General features: G+C 39.5%; 1 protein-coding gene across 5 annotated transcripts in view; it reads left to right on the top strand.

The window, feature by feature from the left end:
* Positions 1-22,881, top strand: part of MACROD2 (mono-ADP ribosylhydrolase 2) — a 1,333,204-nt gene that overhangs the window by 805,943 nt on the left and 504,380 nt on the right. For all 5 annotated transcript variants that reach the window (XM_048842624.2, XM_048842625.2, XM_048842623.2 and 2 more), the window contains one exon: positions 9,922-10,043. In XM_048842624.2, coding sequence (XP_048698581.2) covers positions 9,922-10,043 — 122 coding nt within the window. The remainder of the gene's footprint in view (positions 1-9,921; positions 10,044-22,881) is intronic.

The raw sequence follows: 22,881 nt of genomic DNA, 5'->3' as shown, positions 1-22,881 counted from the left end.
TAAAGTAGGTACACAGAGTACATATTATTTAATGATGTTCAGATCCAGGAAGGTGAAAAGATATGATGTACATAAGCAAATGAATACTTTAAAACTATTGTGAACTGGATTTTTTTAATCCTGTGCACTCCAGATTAGCACAGTGCAATCTAAAAAAAGATGGCTCGCCGCATTAAAAAAAGTGAAGTAATCAATTTTACTTCTCAAGAAATGTATCATTAAATAACTGAAATTAGACAGGTTTCAGAGTAGCAGCTGTATTAGTCTGAATCCGCAAAAAGAACAGGAGTACTTGTGGAGAATGTTATGATTCCTGATGTCAGATTTGTGTCCATTTACTCTTTTCCATAGAGATTGTCCGGTTTGGCCAGTGTACATGGCAGAGGGCATTGCTGGCACATGATATATCAAATCTGACATCAGGAATCATAACGTTCAAAAACTGGTAGGAGAACACTTCAGCCTCTCTGGCCACGCAGTAAAAGATTTAAGGGTGGCAATTTTGCAACAGAAAAGCTTCAAAAACAGACTCAAATGAGAAACTGCTAAGCTTGAATTAATATGCAAACTAGATACCATTAACTTGGGTTTGAACAGAGACTGGGAGTGGCTGGGTCATTACACATATTGAATCTATTTCCCTATGTTAAGTATCCTCACACCTTCTTGTCAACTGTCTAAATGGGCCATCTTGATTATCACTACAAAAGTTTTTTTTTCTCCTGCTGATAATAGCTCATCTTAATTAATTAGCCTCTTACAGTCTGTATGGCAACTTCCACCTTCTATCTATCTATCTATCTATCTATCTATCTATCTATCTATCTATCTATCTATATGTTCCATTCTATGCATCTGATGAAGTGGGCTGTAGCCCATGAGAGCTTATGCTCTAATAAATTTGTTAGTCTCTAAGGTGCCACAAGTACTCCTGTTCTTTTTGAAATTAGACAGTGGTCTTGGGGGATAATAAACAGTTTACCTTAATTTAACATGTCTGCAGATTAAAAATGCACATTTTATATTCAGTTGTGTGTAGCTTGAAACAGAGTATGAACAAGCTGAGCAAATTTGGATATCAAAGCATTAGTCTACGTACATATAGTAGGCACGGTAACATTCATTATGTAAGATATTTGGGGGCAATTATATTTCCCATCAATTAAACTTTAGGTATCCCCTTTCAGGACTAATATGGCAGTGCTTATTGTGTAGATCGACTGATAACATTTACAAATTAGAGACCTTAATGCTTTGTCTTGGTATCACATTTTTTTAAATATTCAGCTAAACACAATACATTGGTTTTCTCTTGAAAATACTTACAGTTTGCTCTATGATTGACAGGGCACAGCTTCATTATGTAGTTGGCTAGATGGACTGATTATGGATATGAATACGCGAATGGGATAAATTAAAGAAATGTGTAATTGATTCTAGACTTGGTCTGCCAGTTCATTAACAGTCTGAATGTGGTGCACTCACTTCTGAAAAAGAGAGAATGAGAGAAACTTATTTGTACTTTTCCATTTGCTTGAGAATTCATTAAGCTAATATTTTTGCAGGCTAACTTTACACTTTGCAAAGACCAAGAAAGGAATATTTGTAAATTACATCTGTGCCTTCCATATTCATTTTGGATTACAATCACATACTTTTCAATTTGCAACTGAATGTTGTTTTTCATCCTTCTCTGCTCTTCCTCCATTTGCATTTTGTACGTATGGCACAGCAGAATATTATGTGTGGTTTTGGTTTTTTACAGATCTTCAGGGTGATGCTTTTGAAGTGTTGAATAAATATGCAAATTATATTTATGTTCATTGTTGTCTAAATAGTAACAGGAATGGTGAAATGTTCAAAGGTCTGCTATACCTCAAAATAGGTTGTGGTTTATGCAAGACTCAGATGTCCACTCCTGGTTATGCTGATCTGGAGCAAAACCAAGCCAAAGTAAACAGAGGTAATATAGAATCATACATTGAGATAAATGCTTAATTGTCATGGTCTGTCCTCTTTGACCACTGTGACCCCTAGCCAGGTGTCTGACAATCAGTTCAGTACAGCTCATATAAGATACAACTTTGCAAAAAGGAAACAACACCTTCAGTTTCTTCCTACTGTGTCTCACAACACGCACTGCTGGATTGCCACAGCTGTCTGCTACAAGAAATGTCTTAGAAATCCTGGTGTAAATTAAATTGTTCCCTCGGTCCCATAGGTGACGCTCCTTACGTTTAGCAGCTCTAAGCACTGTAGTCCATGTACCAACCCTATCTCTTCCCCTGTCTGTCTTCCCCAGTATGCACTGGAACGAGAGAAAATCCCTCTTCCTTTTAAAAGTACAAACATTTTCATCTCTGGGATATTATCACTGAAAGCAGTTGGATCCATTTCTGTGAGCTGAGTAAAAATACGCATTCAACATAGGCACTGCCCCTCGATGAACTGTTAAAAATTGATGTACAATGATATGGTAAATGATATACAATCACATACACACAGCTTTCTCTCTAAACTAAATTTCTTGTCAGAGACACTTGGCTTTGCTGCAGACTGAGCAGAGTAAGGTTGAAGTTTTAAAGGAACACTGGCAACTTAATTTTGGTATTAAAATTAAAGTTTATAACCAATTGCAATTTGTTAGCTCTCACTAAGATCTGATTATTTCTTACACCTTTTTTGTTTAACTCTACATACTGTGGAAGCGGTCTCCATGCTGGCCCTGCATAGGCTAGCATGGAAGGCCACTTTAGGTTAGACTGGGGCAGGCCAGAGAAAAGCACACAGATCCACGTTTACACTAATACAGTCGCGCTAGTACCCCTATGCAACTTGCAGTGATGGGCTGTGGCCATGGGGGAAAGGTGAGTAGTGCAGTACCCAGCCCTGATGTCCAGAGTTAAATGTTACCTCCCCAACTTCTCCACATTCCAGCCACATGGAGTACAAATTACTCAGGCTCTAGGCAGATAGAGCATTAAAACATTACTGCTCTCCATGTTTCTTTCTCCCATTAAATATCTGTGTTTCAGATTATTTTCCCCCAAACATACTAGCCTGCATTTTGATGTTTTCTGCCCATGTTTCTAATCTCTCTAGGTCCCTTCATACTAGTCCTCTCTGTTTTCACTGGTGTTGCAATTTTACCCAATTTAATATCCTCTCCTATTTTCGCAAATATGTTTCATTTACTCTTCCAGAGCATTACTGAGCACACTAAATGAGAACAGACCTAGTGCGGACCCCTGAAGTACTGTGCTAAACACCTCTCAGCTCAATACTTTGCCATTTATCATTACTCTTTGTTTATGTTCCAGAAGCCAGTATTCGGTCCCTTTGGCTGTGTTCCTATCCATGCTAACTTCAATTAATCTGGAAAGCAAAATCTCATGTAACAAATACTGTATGAAATACATTAAAAAAACAAAATCTGAGTATTTCTACCATTTTTGCCTTTATCCACTAATTTTGTAATGCTTTTATAAGAGTATAAGAACAGCCATACTGGGTCAAACCAAAGGTCCATCTAGCCCAGTATCCTGTCTTCCAACAATGGCCAATGCCAGGTGACCCAGAGGGAATGAACTGAACAGGTAATCATCAAGTGATCCATCCCCTGGCGCTCATTCCCAGCTTCTGGCAAACAGAGGCTAGGGACACCATCCCTGTCCATCCTGGCTAATAGCCATTGATGGACCTATCCTTCATGAATTTATCTAGTTTTTTTTTTAACCCTGTTGTAGTCTTGGCCTTCACAACATCCTCTGGCAAGGAGTTCCAGAGGTTGACTCTGCATTGTGTGAAAAAATACTTCCTTTTGTTTGTTTTAAACCTGCTGCCTATTAATTTAATTTGGTGACCCCTGGTTCTTGTGTTATGAGGAGTAAATAACACTTCCTTATTTACTTTTCTTTCAAAACAAAAATAACCATGTTTGTTTGGCAAGACTTGTTCTGTGTAAAGCTAGCTACTTATTGCTCCCCATATGCCGTTATTTTGCAGAACTTTAGTGATTTTTTCCTTTAGTTGTATTTCAGTATATTGTTGGGGATGGTATTCTGACTAACCAAACTAATGGAGCCATGGTCAAGATACCCACTGCAGAATTATTTTTGGGAGGGATCCTGGATTCTGTTGTCACAAGGCAACCAGAGGAATATGAAAACAGAGTGAAACATCCTGACCCTAGGCAACACTTGAGGGTTGAAATAAGAAACTCTTCCTAGATGTATATAAATAAAATAGTCCAGTCTAGGCCTATCGGTCCTTAACATCATGAATTATTTTTTTGTTTGCCTGCATCAGCATGTTCATGGAGGATTTAGCCTTTGTGCCAGACCCTAATATATAATGAGATAGTGTATACATAGACAATGTATGCATGTATATATTAATTTTATTGGCAAAGTGTAGCAATAAAATTGTCACTCCCTGTTCATCTGCTGACCATACAACGTATTGAGACATTATTATTACACTGCTAATAAAGTCCTGCTGTATCATGTGTTTGTGATAATGATGTGCTTGGAATAGCAATTCACCAGAGTGATAAGCAATTAAACAACAAAAGTCATTTTCTTACCCCTTAACGCAAATTTAGAACCACGTTGACAGACATGACAGGTCATTGCATTAGTCAATAGGACCACCTGTTCCTGATTTCTATAAATTAGCATACAAGAACTATTTAATCACATTTAAGGGAACCTATTTACATTAAGTGCCTAGGGATATGTTAATGTGATGTTAACGATGCACAGTGAAAAATCACAAAAAGTCAAGAAGTGCAAATTCAAAGGTTCCAAGAAAAACATTAACTTGGTTTACCCCCATGTTTTGGATGTGCTTAGGATTTGCATTTTACAACACAGAGATTAAAAGGATAAAGTATATATTTAACCAGAAAAACAAAAGCAGAAATTCTTCCAATTGGAAAGAAGGAACACAGTAACTAACTCAGGATTTGGGCTTTAGTCCAAAACCCCATCCTGCAGTTTATTAATAAATTATAATTGTAATTCATTTTCCCATTTCAGTTTCAGCTTTTGGATAGCTGTACCTTCAAATACATATTGGATCAGTATTAAAAAACTTGGAGGGAATCATTTTATGATCAGTCCTCTTCTCTTACACAGCTTTTCTATTTTCCGTTATGTTTGTTTCATGTTCATTTTGTTTGTCTGTTGCTTGATGTATTGTTGTGAGTTAAATATGTATGATGGTACCCTCTAATTCTAGTTTCCGTAAATGTGTAATGGCCTTGGAGGAGAGCAGTTTTACTGATCTATAACCTCCATCCATTCTGTTCTTGAGGCTTGCCTCTTTCAAGAAACAAATATTGAGAAAATGACCAGAAGTGCCTTTTCTTTTTTCTTTAACATTGTTAAAATCGAACACAAAAACATAGAAACTTTATTTGCAAAGTTCCTACTTGGGGCATTGCTATAGTCATATTTTATAAACACCTGGTATGAAAGGTTTCCTAATGGAAATACTGACACAAGCCTGTCACTTCCAGCATAGGCAAGTTATAAACCAGCTACGTTATTTGTTTTAGTTAGGTAGTAACAGTTCTGTTTATTATATTGCCCAAAGTACACACTAAAAATAGTGTTTCTGTGAACTCTAGGATAAAACCATCTTACCTGTTTGGATCACCAGTTGTCATCCTACTTGTCATCTGACAAAGACTAAATGTCTGCTTTGCGTTTCAGTTTTTTTAAGCAATTTAGAAGGGCACTGCTGTAGTTACTATATAGCAGCTGTGACAATCAACAGAAATTATCCAGTCTGTCCAATCTTGTTCCTATAACTAGAAGACATTACTGTGATTAAAAGGAGAAGAATGGTAGTTGCCCTTTTATGTGCTTCTCATTGTGTATTTATAGTAGTTAGGAAGGCAAGTTGTATAAATCCTTCCAAGTTTGATTCATACTGGATTCATGAAGTTTCCTATCAGCTATCATTCTGCTGTATTTATATTCATTTGGGTTCTCTACAGTGTGCATTCATCAACCAAAAAAATGCTAGAAGCAAAATTCAGTTCAAATTAGGCAAGTTTTGTGAAGTTCTAAGAGTCTGTGATTATGCGTGTCCATGCCAGAATCAGAGTGGGATGGTGGCCACCTCAGAAAATTCAAGAGAAATCTGGAAAGATTCAGAGAGAGATTGGGTGTTTATATGGATAACAAGAATATACCATTATAACAGTTAATGCAAACAAAGTTTTGGAAGGGGATAAAAAGTCTCATGCTTCAGCATTTAAGCCACTCTTTATTATGGGTTAGGATGAGACCTTCCCAGGAGTAAATTATCCCACATATGTCTCCTGTGACATTCTTGCATCTTCCTCTGAGTCATCTGTTGCTAGCCAGTTTTGATGACAGGATGCTAGATTAGATGTTCTTCAGGTCTGATAAAGTCTGGCTATCCCTATGTTCCTTTGTGGAAGGCAACTGATGTTGGTGGAACTTGAGAAGCTCAAGTGCATTTATAGATATTAAATCAATTCACCTTTGATTTGACATGTCCTCCAATGTACTATGCACATGTATTGCCGCAAGAAGGGGGAAATCGTGGTTTTGGCAAACATATAGATGCTACGATTTCCACAGCAGCCACAACTTGGTCCAGAAATTCTAAGGATGCCAACACTTGGAAATGCATGCAAGCCATTCATGTGTGGTGTAGAGGTATTAGTAGACTGGTGTGACTAGCTTCTGTGTGAGATGAGAACTGTCTGATTACTGTAAACAGCATGATATGGCAAGGAGGTCAAGGTATAGTACAGGACAATGTACCAGAGAGTGGGTCATCCCTGATTACTGCTGCCACGGTGGATTGTGGGGGACTATCCACAACACACAAAAAAGGATGTAGCTACCTGTTATCTTTACTCATCCTGGTGGTGTTACTGCATGTAGAAATGGGATTTGAAAAGTAAAATGTGCACACTATATGCAACTTTTAAACAAAATTTAGAAATATTTTTAACGATAAATTTTAGTTTATAGTTTAAGTAATTTTACTTCATTTTTTCAGAGAGCACCCTGGTTTAAGAACTTTACATCTGGTATTGTAGGACCTGGTTACTATGTCAATGAATTCAGAAGAATTCTACTGCAATCCCTGGCTCTACTGTCTCTGTATGTGTTGTTTCTTTAGACAGAATTAGTTGTTTTTTTTTTAAATTGCATAGTGTTTTGATTGAATCTTTTCTTATGTGAAAGGTCTGCTAATCCCTTGGTAATTAACACTTTCATAGGTCAACAAAGTTTAGAGGAATGTGCTTATTTTTTTAAATGGTCTTTAAGAAAAGCTCCCAGAGATTTTAATGAAAAAAAATGACGCACATCACATTCTACCTGTCAATGGTCTTGATGGTAAAACTTGAATTTTAAATTTTCTCCCCATTGTTGGCATTCTAAGGAATGGCAATGACTGTTAGAAATTGTTCTACAGCATTTACAGAAACTCTTAACTACAGATTAAAGTATTTATGGAGCCATTTTATTTACGGTGTAAGTAGTAGGCAGCTTGTAACAGAAATAATATACAGTTCAGTACCTTTTTCTCATTTTTGCTTTAATTCAAATGTACTACTACTTTAAAATGTAACTTTACAGTTGTTTTCATTTCAGTTAATCTCCTACAAAGGTATTATCTCATGGATACCAATTATGTGCATTTCTTACATTATTGTTTAGATCTTTGTGTCCAGGTACAATAACTGCAGATGATAGCTTGTAATGTTGCAATACTGGTACAGAATCATGAGGCCCTTAATAATCATAGAATCATAGGGTTAGAAGGGTCATCTAGTCTAACTCCTTGCCAAGATTCAGTAAAGAAACTTCCACAACCTCCCGAGGCAGTCTGTTCCATTGTCCTACTGTTCTTACAGTTAGGAAGTTTTTCGTGAGTTTCGATCTAAGTCTGCTATGCTGTTGTTTGAACCCATTGCCCCTTGCCCTGCCCTTCGTGGCAAGAAAGAACAACTTTTCTCCATCTTTTGTATGGCATCCTTTCAAGTATCTGAAGACTGCTATCATATCCCCCCTTAATCTCCTCTTTTTGAAACTAAACATGCCCCGTTCCTTCAGCCTTTGCTCTCATGGCTGCCTTCCATCCCTTTGATCACCTTTGTCACTCACCTCTGGATCCTTGCCCATTTCTCTACATCCTTTCTATACATGGGTGACCAAAGTTGGACACAGCACACCAGCTGAGGCCTACAAGCACCTGTAACTTACATGTTATACCTCTGTTAATGCAACCTAAAATTGTGTTTGCTTTTTTTGCAACAGCATCGCATCGCTGATTCATGTTGAGGTCCCAGATCCTTCTCAGCCGTGCTGCTGCAAAGCCAGTTTTCCTCTATCTTGTATTAGTGCATTTGGCTTTTCTTCCCTAAGTGTAGCTCACCACCTCCATTGAGCAGCGGACTCACACCATCCTTGATCTTTCTTTTTTGTCTGACATATTTGAAGAACCCCTTCCTGTTATCTCTATCATTTTTTGCCGGCTGTAACTCTTTCTTTGCCTTGGCTTTCCTGATTTTGTTCCCTACACACTTGTGCTATTCCAATGTATACTTCCGTGGTGACATGCCCCTCCTTCCATTTCCTGTATGTATCCCTTTTTGGTTTTTAGATAGCTAAAAAGCTCTTTGTGCAGCCACATTGGCCTCCTGTGACTCTTCTTATCTTTACTCTGCATCACAATAGCTTGATGTTGAGTCTCTAGTATTATATCTTTTAGAACTGCCAGTCTCCTTCAACTCCTTTTCTTTCTGACTCAGAGGTGGGCAAACTATGGCCCGCGGGCCACATCCTGCCCGCGGGACCGTCCTGCCCGGCCCCTGAGCTCCTGGCAGGGGAAGCTAGCCTCCGGCCCCTCCCCTGCTCTCCCTCTTCTCCCACAGTCATGCTGCTCTGCGGCTGGCTCCACCCGGGCAGCGGGGCTGCAAACTCCGGCCGCTCTGAGCGGCATGGTAAGGGGGTGGCGGCAGTGCGCACACGGCAGGTAGGAGGTCCCAGGGGGCAGTCAGGGGACACAGCAGGGGGCGGTTGGATAGGGCCGAATTTCTGGAGGAGGTGGGTGCGGTTGGAGAACAGGGGAGTTTGGATAGGGTGTCGGAGTCCAGGGGGCCTATCAGGAGGCGGGGGTGTGGATAGGGGGCGGGGCAGTCCGGGGACAGGGAGGAGGGGGGGGTTGGATAGGGGATGGGGTCCTGGGGTTGACCCACTAGTTGTTTCCTCAACTTTCTGAATCACAAAGCTGTCCCCTACGCATGCTAAGAATTTGCAGGATGTATTACGTTTTGCTGCAACAGTGTTCTAACAGATATCAGGGAAGTTAAAATCCACTATTAATACTAGCTCATGTGTGTTAACTAATCTTGTTACCTGCTTGTAAATAGAATGACTCGTTCACTTCCTCTTCCTGATTTGGTGGTCTATAATAGACCCCCACCATAACATTGCTACTATTCTTTTCCCTTATTATTCTCATCCAGAGGCTCAGCACGTCTGTCACTCGGTTCCCGTTGGACTTTGGAGCAAGTGTATACATTCTTGATGTACAGCACAACACCTCTGTTTTTCCCATAGGTATCCTTTCGGAACATGTAATAACATGCCATAACATGCCAATCATGGCAGTTGTCCCACCAAGTCGCTGTGATGCCAATTAAGTCGTAATTTTCTTCATATACCATGACTTCCAGTTCATCCTGCTTGTCCCCCATACTCCCTGCATTTGTATACAGGTATTGAAGATATTTGCCAGACTGCCCTGTTGCTTTTTTTTTTTCTTTTTAATGCAGTTGCAATTTCTAGACCCTTCTCCAGAAATTAGCCCCTTTCCCAATCATTACCCACATTAGGAGTAAAGTGATTTTTTCCCCATTTTTTGCAGATGTCATTCATACAGTGGGACCAATAGCAAGAGGCCATATCAGTGATACTCATAAAGAAGACCTGGCAAGTTGCTATAAATCATCCCTGAAACTGGCAAAAGAAAACAATATCAGATCAATTGTAAGTACTTCATAAAGATGTATTATTTCTTAATGTTGTGTCTTTTTCCTCAGGATTTAGCATAATTGTAGGAATAATAAAAATCTTTAAGAGCATGCATGTCATATGTGGTATGGAAGAACAAGAAATTGAAAGTTGTTAATGCAGCACGACTGGAAGAGAAAGGAATAAGGACAGCCTGGGGGTGGCACAAAAGCTGGGTTGGTAAAGCAGTTGTATCTAACACACAACTGTTCCACTAAGAACTCACAGGAAGAGAACTGCTCCAATGGTTAATTTTACATGTTATGATCCTATGGACTATAAGGTGGATAGAAAGTTGGCTAGATTGTCGGGCTTAACGGGTAGTGATCAATGGCTCCATGTCTAGTTGGCGGCCGGTATCAAGTGGAGTGCCCCAAGGGTCAGTCCTCGGGCCAGTTTTGTTCAATATCTTCATAAATGATCTGGAGGATGGTGTGGATTGCACCCTCAGCAAGTTTGCAGATGACACTAAACTGGGAGGAGAGGTAGATATGCTGGAGGGTAGGGATAGGATACAGAGGGACCTAGACAAATTAGAGGATTGGGCCAAAAGAAATCTGATGAGGTTCAACAAGGACAAGTGCAGAGTCCTGCACTTAGGACGGAAGAATCCCATGCACCGCTACAGGCTAGGGACCAAATGGCTTGGCAGCAGTTCTGCAGAAAAGGACCTGGGGGTTACAATGGACGAGAAGCTGGATATGAGTCAACAGTGTGCCCTTGTTGCCAAGAAGGCCAATGGCATTTTGGGATGTATAAGTAGGGGCATTGCCAGCAGATCGAGGGACGTGATCGTTCCCCTCTATTCGACATTGGTGAGGCTTCATCTGGAGTACTGTGTCCAGTTTTGGGCCCCACACTACAAAAAGGATGTGGACAAATTGGAGAGAGTCCAGCAGAGGGCAACAAAAATGATTAGGGGACTGGAACACATGACTTATGAGGAGAGGCTGAGGGAACTGGAATTGTTTAGTCTGCAGAAGAGAAGAATGAGGGGGGATTTGATAGCTGCTTTCAACTACCTGAAAGGGGGTTCCAAAGAGGATGGATCTAGACTGTTCTCAGTGGTAGCAGATGACAGAATGAGGAGTAATGGTCTCAAGTTGCAGTGGGGGAGGATTAGGTTGGATATTAGGAAAAACTTTTTCACTAGGAGGGTGGTGAAACACTGGAATGCGTTACCTAGGGAGGTAGTGGAATCTCCTTCCTTAGAAGTTTTTAAGGTCAGGCTTGACAAAGCCCTGGCTGGGATGATTTAGTTGGGGATTGGTCCTGCTTTGAGCAGGGGGTTGGACTAGATGACCTCCTGAGGTCTCTTCCAACCCTGATATTCGATGATTCTATGATTCCTACAAAACTTAGCAGGAGGCCATTGGTCAAATAGTTGACTCTGAAGAATATAACCTCACTGATTATTGAGGGGGAGATGACTGTGGTCTAGTGACTTATTCTGTAAATTGAATTTTTCCTTAAAAATAGAGATGAAAAGAGATGGTCGAATAACATAATTTATAACGTCAACCCACCAGAATCCATCACCATAAATTTATAATTTATGATCTGTAAAATAATTATTTTATTGATGTTTCATTTAATAAGCATGGTTCCTTGATCTTATGAAATACATCTCATGCTTTGTATTTCAAAGGGCCAGATTTTCAAAGTTAGAAGGGTGCATTTACATGCATATATTTGGATGTGCCTATCGTATTTGCATATATTTGATGAGTTTGCATACTCAGGCATTTTTGTGTGCTAGTTACAGTCTTAAATAGCTAAGAGTGCATAGACTACATTTACGTGCATACGTCAGGTAACATGCATAAGTGAGGCGTGCAAATGTATATGCACAAGTGTGCAAGCTTTACTTGGAAAATGTATCCACCAATTATATCAGTCAGGTAAATATCTCTAAACGGAGGTTAGTATTTCTAATGTGTGAATTTAGGAAATTCTCGGTCGTATATCGGCCAGATTCTCAGCTGATGGAAATCAGAATTCTACTGATGTCATTAGCTGTGACTGGCCTTTGTCTTTATTTTTGTCCTACTCCAGCTGCAGAAGCTCATTCAACATCTTAACTAAACTGTTTAGTACTTTTATAGAGGCTCTAAAAATACATTTTGGATTAAATAAACAACAAGAAGGTCAGATTATTAAAACAGGAGTTGGGGAGACAAGGGGTAGATATCAGAGTCTGGAGAAAATCAGATCAAAGTTAATCAAAATGACATAAAGAAGGAAGAAAATATTGTTCCATTAACTGTTTCAGATAAAACAGTATATTGACTTCGTAAAACTATTTGTAACAAGTAAGCAGCTGAAATCTAGTGAGGTTTGAAAATATCCTTGGTGATCAATGGCAGCTGTTCCTAAGTTTCTGTTAATGTCTTCTGATTTTAAAATAAAATCAACATTTATTATAGAAATTTTGATGAGGACTGTTCCTCATGGGGTAGAATTTTAGAAAGATTTAAAAATATTCTCATGTTCAATTTGAATTTACTGTAGATATTTCATTTTTGAATTGTAAGTGTAGTATTCAGTTTCTTTTGCAATGATCAAACTTCATCCAAAAAGAGAAGTGGAATGACACACTGTTTAGTGTGACATGGGCAATGTGGCTATAATAATTGCAAGGCAACATCCTGACATTGTGCTGTTTATATCCCATTACACACACTGTATACTTTATAGCCCAGTCTACTTGGGCAAAGAAGGTGTTTTTCAATCAAGTTAGATCAATTAAATTAGCTCAGTTCAGTTGAACCTTCAAGCCCTCATAAAACCTGTGTAGACATAGTATGACAGCTTTAGATCGTTTGAGCTGATTACATTGTAGCCTATGCTTCAACATAAGCTACAACACCACCAACTCAATCTAAAATACATGAATCTGTGTTTAGACAAGTGTCCATGAGGGAGATGGGGGTTAAGTTGAATTAAGCTAATACAATTGAGTTAACTCATTTGGCATTTGCACCTTTTTTGCCCAGGTACTCATGCTCTCTGGAGCCACAGCAGGCAAAATACTACCCTCTGATGCTTTTCTGGAGACAGAGCTGTGCTGCTGTGCATGTTGGCCTGCTTTAATTCCTAATGGAGTCCTTTTCATACGTTACAACATCCCATCAGACGAATCCAACTTTGGCTTTATATAGCCGGTCACTAAAGAGATAAATGATAACCAGTTAGGCTGGGTTCCTTTATTTAAACTTCATGCATATACTATAGAATTTAAAATATTTACTCTATATTCATTTTTGCTCTTTTTAAAAATCCATGAGAATGAATATGTAAAGAAAACATCCTCTTTGTTTCTTCTGTGAGGCTGGTCAGTGGCAGTGAGGGCTTCTTTTTGTTGCAGCAGCAGCAATGTTCCTCCTGGCTCCAGCCCCTTATTCTAGTGCAGTCAGACCAGTGAGAACAGACTTGAGAATCAGATGAAACTAGTGAGATACTTTGGGTAAGAAAGGACAAAATGAAAATAGCAAAGGAGGAACTACAGGGGGCACCAACAGTAAGCCCCCAAGCCAGAGGCAGAGTGAAAATGACTCTGAGTAGCTGTTAGGGGAATTGCATAAAAATTCTTGACTCCAGATGTTAATTAGGCCCTAAATATAGAATAATAAAGATACTATTGAGTTATACAGAGGATAGCCTTGTCCTTGTATTTAGAAAGTAAAGAAAATGACTGGAGGAGAAGCCATCCTGGATTTACATTTTACCAGTCACAAGGAACTGATTCGCAAAAAGAAAAGGAGTACTTGTGGCACCTTAGAGACTAACCAATTTATTTGAGCATGAGCTTTCGTGAGCTACAGCTCACTTCATCAGATGTTTACCATGGAAACTGCAGCAGACTTTATATACACACAGAGAATATGAAACAATACCTCCTCCCACCCCACTGTCCTGCTGGTAATAGCTTATCTAAAATGATCAACAGGTGGGCCATTTCCAGCACAAATCCAGGTTTTCTCACCCTCCACCCCCCCACACAAATTCACTCTCCTGCTGGTGCTAGCCCATCCAAAGTGACAACTCTTTACATAATCAAGTCGGGCTATTTCCTGCATAGATCAAGGTTTTCTCACATCCCCCCCACCCCCATACACACACAAACTCACTCTCCTGCTGGTAATAGCTCATCTAAACTGACCACTCTCCAAGTTTAAATCCAAGTTAAACCAGAACATCTGGGGGGGGGTAGGAAAAAACAAGAGGAAACAGGCTACCTTGCATAATGACTTAGCCACTCCCAGTCTCTATTTAAACCTAAATTAATAGTATCCAATTTGCAAATGAATTCCAATTCAGCAGTTTCTCGCTGGAGTCTGGATTTGAAGTTTTTTTGTTTTAAGATAGCGACCTTCATGTCTGTGATTGCGTGACCAGAGAGATTGAAGTGTTCTCCCACTGGTTTATGAATGTTATAATTCTTGACATCTGATTTGTGTCCATTTATTCTTTTACGTAGAGACTGTCCAGTTTGACCAATGTACATGGCAGAGGGGCATTGCTGGCACATGATGGCATATATCACATTGGTGGATGTGCAGGTGAACGAGCCTCTGATAGTGTGGCTGATGTTATTAGGCCCTGTGATGGTGTCCCCTGAATAGATATGTGGGCACAATTGGCAACGGGCTTTGTTGCAAGGATAAGTTCCTGGGTTAGTGGTTCTGTTGTGTTGTATGTGGTTGTTGGTGAGTATTTGCTTCAGGTTGCGGGGCTGTCTGTAGGCAAGGACTGGCCTGTCTCCCAAGACTTGTGAGAGTGTTGGGTCATCCTTTAGGATAGGTTGTAGATCCTTAATAATGCGTTGGAGGGGTTTTAGTTGGGGGCTGAAGGTGACGGCTAGTGGCGTTCTGTTATTTTCTTTGTTAGGCCTGTCCTGTAGTAGGTAACTTCTGGGAACTCTTCTGGCTCTATCAATCTGTTTCTTTACTTCTGCAGGTGGGTATTGTAGTTGTAAGAAAGCTTGACAGAGATCTTGTAGGTGTTTGTCTCTGTCTGAGGGGTTGGAGCAAATGCGGTTGTATCGCAGAGCTTGGCTGTAGACGATGGATCGTGTGGTGTGGTCAGGGTGAAAGCTGGAGGCATGCAGGTAGGAATAGCGGTCAGTAGGTTTCCGGTATAGGGTGGTGTTTATGTGGCCATTGTTTATTAGCACTGTAGTGTCCAGGAAGTGGATCTCTTGTGTGGACTGGACCAGGCTGAGGTTGGTGGTGGGATGGAAATTGTTGAAATCATGGTGGAATTCCTCAAGGGCTTCTTTTCCATGGGTCCAGATGATGAAGATGTCATCAATATAGCGCAAGTAGAGTAGGGGCTTTAGGGGACGAGAGTGGGCACAATAAGGAATTGCAGTGCTATTAACCAGCGTAACCCACATCTCCTGGGGTGTGCTATTCTGTCCCATCTAGTGGCACCGAGACCACTTAGAGAGAGTTAAAGGAGTCTGCTCTACAGCCCTAGCTAAGAAGCATATGGCTTTTAGCTGATGCATTAGAGGCTCATGCACTAAGCTCCAGAGGTCCTAGGTTTGATCCCGCCCGTCGATGACTGGGGTCTGTTGGTGTTACACTAGCACTAGATAAATAGTAAATATCTCTGTTGGCTGGCAATTTCCAGAAATTCTTTTCAGGTTGATCTAAAACGAAATTTTTCAACGTTTTTTGCTCATCGAAAAGTTGGAAAAAATTTCAAATTGGATCAACACAAACTGAAATTTTCTCTTTTTATGGCCGCAATGACTATTCCACAGTTTTCCCTGTTCTAGTAATAATTATAAACTACTTGAGTTAAATGGACTAAATACTGGACTTCCAGAACACAGCAGTGCAAATGGATGTGGGGACATCTGAGATGCCCATCATGCTTACAGGCATGAATAAGCTTAGTAAGTACGGTCGAAGTATTAAAATCCCTGGGGAAGATCCTGAGACAGTGTAAAAGATCACAGGTCCATTGACTTCAGGAAACCTATGACAGTTACATCAGCTGAATGGAAGAAGTCTGGAGCAACCAAATATATAATTCAGTAATTAAACAGCAGCAAACCACAGCTTTTTTGAAGAGAAAAACAGGAGTAAGAGATAGCCAAAGGGACTTCACAAGACACAGCTTGGAAATCTGAAGGTAAAAACACTCAAATAGATGTAGCGGAAAGGGGGGAAGCAAACAAAAAGAAGTTCAGACTGTTAAAGCTTGCAGCTGAAAAAGTAAGGGCAACAATAGGACACAATATGAATAGAATGCTAATGGTAATTAAAGGGATGAGGGGAATTAGGACTGTCCCAGATATATGTGGAGTTGGGAGAAGAGAAAGGAGAAAAAGGTGATGCATTCACAAATGAATCAGGAGAGGAAATCCGCTTGTTTGAAATGACTGAGCTACTTTTTAAAACTGTTCTTTAATAAAAATGATAAAGTCAATTAGGAAGTAACAAAAATGTTCAAACGGCTATTGATTAAAAGCTAATAAAGGAATACTTGGAAATATGGTTACATACAAATAAGCAGTCAAAACGATAGGGAGTCTGGGCATATTAAAGGAATTAGCTAATGAATGCATTGAACCACCAGTGGTTAGTTTTGAAAAGTCAAAGACAAGCCGGAAGGCACCAGAAGATTGGGAAAATAAAATGAATGTATTACTTAACATTTAAAGGGAAAAGCTGGCAATCCTAGAAATTAGCCCCGAAAACCTTATTTGAAGAAATATTGCTCTTGGTGGCGTGGTTGTGAACAGTGTCATATGGGCTTGAAATTGGCGGAAGCACCATCAACGAAGAATAATGATACATGGCAATTTATCAAGTGGGCAGGCGAAACGCAGTGGGGTGACTCAGGGTGCAGTAATAAGCAATTTAACATCTTTATTAATGATTTTTGAAGAATGGGTAAACAGCTCAATTAAATTTTCCTATGATAATAAATTAGAAGGTGTTGGAAACATTAGTCAGGGACAGAGATATGATGCAAATAGATCTAGAGAAGCTACAGGTAATGCCTGATCCAACTCCCACGTGGTCAATGGCTGTTTTGGTCTTCGCGTTAATGGAAGACGGATCAGAACCAGAGCCTGGAACTAAAATGTCATTCAACATAGAAAAAGTCAAAGCTATCACATCTGGAGAAAATAATCCAGTTCACAGATACTTAGTCAAATAGAAAGGTAATAGCAAAAAGGACTTAGGTAATGACCCTTAAATTGGATATGGATTTTAAAGATATAATACCTTACTCCCACTCTGCATAAAAAAGCCAATTCATTGTTATGCTGCTGACAGAGTGGCATCACATAACAGAGTGGTGATAGGCTCTGTTTATAAGTAGGCTTGGCAAAATCCAACTTTTATTTTTTAGAATATTGATGGAAATATCAATGTTTATTTTAAGCATGTTTTTCAATTTTTATCAGTTGAAGTTTTCAGAGTTGTGGGAAATTATGGGAGTGCAGACAGATTTTTAATGACGGATGTTAACATTCAAAAAGTTACAGCTTTTTACTGTTAAAACACAAACTGTCAACATCACAAGTCAAAATATACAAAGTAAATGTCCTTAAATCAAACTGTACGTTCTCAAGTAGCATTTTTCTTACTTTTGCCTATCTGTAAATTTCTGTTGTTACCAAAGGCAATATTTCTGAGTGTGTGGTGAAATTGACATCTACAAACAAAAATCTAAACCCTTCAAGCCTATTTATAATGCACTGATGAGAATGATGCATAGATTCTGGACAGCTCAGTATCAAAAAACATCCTGTAGAAAAGCAACAGGCAGTGGTTAAGAATTTGGAGATATTGAGAAAGATTAAAAGATATTTGAGAAAAGATTAAAAATCCAAATATGAATATGGCAAAATTATAGTTTGGTGGTGGTGTTATTTATTTGTATTGCACTAATGCCTAGGGCTTCAGTTATAGATCAGGGCCCCATTGTGCCTAGACACTGTGCAAACACATGACAAAGAATTGAAATTTATCTCAAAGATCTTACAATCTAAAGACAAGATACAACAGATGGATGCAAAAAACTTGCCAAAGGGAGCACAAGGAAACAATGATATGGTGCTGATTAACACGATAAGCAATAGTCACAACACACCAGCTGTCTAACCAATGTCAAGAATTTTGCAGGCATTATGGTAGAGGAGAGTTAGAAGAAGGATTTGTAACTATCAATAAGTAAACAGGGTGCAAATAGCAAGGTGAAAGAGGAATTATTTAGGGTGATCCAAAGAGGTTTTTTTTTTTTTAAGAGTAAATATAAAAGTGAGCAAAGACAATTTGTTAAACATAAAAAAACAAATTCTGAATGATGTTATAAATTATCCTATGAAATCAATCTCCTAAGTATTGTGGTGGAAATCCCAACTGAGTCAACTGAAACTAAGCTTGACTAAGCACTGCAGAATATACAATAGGTAACAATTCTGCATTCAAATGGGAAATGGACAAAATATCCTAATAGGTCTCTTCCATTTCAAACATCTATATTTTCCTAATAGACAGCATTATAGGACAAATTAATTGCTGGCATGTTGGGCAAATTAGTGGGAGTTGCCGCTGCTTACTCTCGGGATTAATTTGGTCCATTGCGTTCAACATACTTTTGAAATTATTTAGTTAGAAGTGTATTAACATTGCTAGAGGGCACTAGTTCTGTTTTAATTTGAGAATCGGTGTAGGGTGTTTTGAAACCATGTTGACAGACTGAAACTTCTTAGTACCTCAAGGATTTCCTCACCATATACCTCATTCAGCCCTACTTGTGGTTGACATGCTCTCAAACTTAAGTGTCAGTTAAAGCCTGGGAGGTAGTTAAACAGACACTTTCAAAACTTCACAGAAAATAAAAAAGGGCTGCTGAATTAGTGTGGCTTGGAAATGAAACAAAGGGATTATCTTAAATTCACAATGAAAACAAAAAGTAAAGTTAGTATTGATTTTTCAACCAGAAGGCAGAGGCTTCTTCCATGCCTGTTATGAAAATGTTGTATGCAGGAAAATAACTCAGTTCAAACAAACAACCATTTCTCAGGTTTTTATTCAGCAATGAAATTTTCAGCATGGCATCTTAAAGAGAGAGGTAACTTGTAAAGCAACAGCAAAGAAAATTGCTTGAGACCACACACTCTGATCCCTAACTCAAGGGAGTATTACGGCTGGTCTGTGGGATCTAACGGGAATCCACAAAGAATGTGGGTTTGAGAGATGCCTAAATGGCTGTCTCTACAGCCACCAAAATCTGCAATAAAAGAACTCAAAGGATATGGTTTAAAATCACAAAAAATCGGACATCTGCAACTAAATATCAAATCTCTGGGAGCTTGAGAAGTGTTTGTGTTGGTTCCTGAACATGAATGGACTGGATTTCTGTTCTGTATTGATGATAAGTATTAGTGTCCTTTTGGTGTATTTAATTCTAGTCAATTTCCCTCATATTGAGGAACTAAAGCAGAATTTCTGAAGAAAAAAGCAAAATAGCATATATTAAAACATACTATATACAGAGGAGATGTTAACGAAGCATATTGTTTATTACGTACACAGTTCATATTGCTAGTTTATGTACACATGGTTTATTTTTTAAAATAAATTTAATTTAAACATTTTAAATAAATTTAATTATTTAAATGTTCTTTACCCCTAAGTACCAAAATCAACTGATCTAAAGGGACTAGCTGCCCACACCATTTTGTAAATGTTTGTCATTGATAAATATGATTTGTACGTATTCTATTCATGATCATCTAACTTGATTTGTAATGAAACATAATCTGATACTGGTTCTGAACAGAACAAAAAAAGTCTTAAGAAATGTATACACTACTTTGTATACAAAACTCAGAAATGTGCATACCCCACCCCTGGTCATCTGTTGCCTGGTTTTATAAGTAAATAGAAAATATCCGTTGTTTATGTGTTTGCATACCTTGAAGAGTATGTTCTGTAACCACTATACCTGATAGAGTCCAGTGTGAATGAGTGAGATATCATAGAATATCAGAGTTGGAAGAGACCTCAGGAGATCATCTAGCCCACCCCCCTGCTCAAAGCAGGACCAATCCCCATTTTTTTCCCCAGATCCCTAAATGGCCCCCTCAAGGATTGAGCTCACAAGCCTGGGTTTAGAAGAAGCTCAACCCACTGAGCTATCCCTCCTCCTGTAGGTAGGTAGGCTCAGTTCTTTCCTTGAGTAAAGAGAGATGATGAGCCGCTCCTGTGACTGAATCTTCCTTTGCAGTGCTAGGCTGAAACTTTTAATATCAATTTTGAGTCCACAGTAATCTCACTTCCCCCTCTTCTTAATTATAAACCACATGAAAATGGGGCTTTTAATGCCTTAAAATAGTGGCATCACCAGGAATTGCTGTAGCAAATGATTTTGCAAAATTACATTTAACTATCTTGTTTCCTCCTGGTGTGGATTTACATTTTAAGGAATAGTCAAGTGAATCTTATTTTCTTACACATATTTCCTGCTGAGCGTTGCCATAGCAATGAGTCACAAGTCTTCAGAGTCCTAAAGGCTAGCTTTATTCTATGTCCTGGAGTTTGGACACAAGTTCACGTCAATCAATCATACAACTGGTTTGAAAGAAACTTTCTAGGAGCATAGCCTCCAATTCCTTAATTTGTTTCTCCAAGACATTTATCTAACGTGACGGATATTCTGACTGATCTTACATTGCCAGGCTATTTACTTCTGTAGATGTGTAGGGCTTTTTATAACCTCGGGAACATTTTTCCTCCTCTCAAAGCTCTTATCCAGGTTTGAGCTTTAGCAACCTACAATAACTTTTCACTGCCTCTGGTAAATAGGTTAAGATATTTCCTTTTGCATGCAGACTTAGCCACTCTTATCCATGCTTCTGTTATCTCAAGATCAGGCTACTGCACTGTACTCTACATTGGGCTACACCTTAAAACCATTTGGGGTATGTCTACACTACATTGTAAGCCCAGGGTTAGTAGAACTCAAGTTAGCAGACCCTGAGTTTGTTAACCTAGGGCTTGGGCATCTACACTCTTTTGTAACCCCAGGTTAGGAACTGTTGAACCCTGGGTCCCAACCTGGAGTCCCAATCCTGGGTCCCATCTACACTGCATTATGGGATCCAAATCCAACCACCCATATCCCAGACTTCCTAGCACCCTCCTAAAATGTGGCTGCTATACTCCTTTGTTTGTGGTGCAGTGTGGGAATACTTGACTGTCCTGATGACAAAAGTGGTCCGTGGTAATTTGAAATAGTTTTGGTGGACTCTGAGAGCACGAGTCCAGTGTGACTGTGTCTACCCAGCAAAGCAATAGGCTTGAATCCTGGTTCCCAGCTTAACTCAGACTTGGACCCTCCACCCCATGGGGTCTGGGAACACTGGATATGAGCCCTGGGTTAGTGCAGTTTGTGCGTAGACAGAAGTGGGGTTAGGCTTGAGCCTGAATTCAAGCCCGCAGCTTATACTGCAGTGTAGACATATCCTTGGAGACTGAAGATGGCTCATTTATTAAGTGAAGTATCTCATTGTGAGTGCATGAAACCACTGCTCTGGGATCTGCATTGGCTGGCTACGTGTTGGTCTCCAGGTGGAGTTTAAGGTACAGGTTATGACCTCTAAGGCTCTAAATAGCCTGGAACTGACCCGTGTGAGAGATCACCCCTATCTCGGTGCCATACTGCCGCAGCTACAGTCTGCAGGGCACTTGAACTGGATCCCCCTCATTATATATGAGAGGGGGCGACTGGCCAGGCATTCAAACTGTGATGATCGCACTGTCAGCCTGTGAGAATCCTCTGCTTGAAAGGTTGGATTTTATCTAGGAACACTGATTCTTCTGGCTTGATAGTTGGGGAACTGTCTTGTTAAGAAAGACAAAGCAATAATTAATCAATTAGTGAACCAAGCAGCTATTTATACATGACAGCTCATAAAGCAGGTGAAGTGGACAGAGAAGAAAGTTTACAAGCTAGGGTGTAGAGTATGATGATATTTGGGTATTGTTGGAAATTGACAGTAGAGTCTCTATTTTCTTTGATATAATCTTGTTTGTTTACAAGGAATGTACAAGGTCCTGCTTCTCTGAATATAGGAGGAACTGGAAACAAAAGAATAGTTTCTTAGCTTACAGCCCCAAGCCTCTTTAGGCAACACCTGCCCCAGAAAATTCTCTCCCTCGCTTTTTCCAGGGTCATATATTGTGCTCACAGGTTGCTGCTTGGCTTCATTCCTTTTTTTTTTTTTTTTTTTTTGCCTCTGTGTCCCTTTTTCTGTTCTCTGTTCTTCCTTCCTTCCCACATGCTTTACCCAAAACAATACTCATCAAAAGCTACCAAGATCAAAACTCCTGGGTGGATTCACATACTCATTTTGTCTGACGTGGGAGGGTCTGTGAAGAACTTATCCTGTTAGTTATTGCTTTCACATCCCCCAACCTCCCTGACAATTTTTAACTCAACCCATAACAAGGTTTCACTGTGTTCATAGCAGAATACATTAAAATATCCATGAAAATATTTGTTTTGATGAAATGTTTTATAAACAGAGACCAATCCAATTCTTATTTGCATGCAAATATTAACTGCCCAGACAGGCCAAAAAAAGGCAGCCAGCAAAATAAAATAAAATGGAAAATTTCCATTGGAGGCTTCACCATTCCCACATTGCATATTCCCTTCTTCAAACCCCTGATGTTGTTTGGTGGCTGTGTATGTCTGAAGCACTGCCTGCCCTCTGCTCCACTATGTTGCCTACCCAAGAAGAGAATAATGAAAGGCTTTCTTGGGAAACTCACTCATC

This window comes from Caretta caretta, chromosome 3 (genome assembly GCF_965140235.1).
Source record: "Caretta caretta isolate rCarCar2 chromosome 3, rCarCar1.hap1, whole genome shotgun sequence".
In the NCBI taxonomy this organism is placed as follows: Eukaryota; Metazoa; Chordata; order Testudines; family Cheloniidae; genus Caretta; species Caretta caretta.
This window is presented reverse-complemented; position numbering and strand designations above follow the sequence as displayed.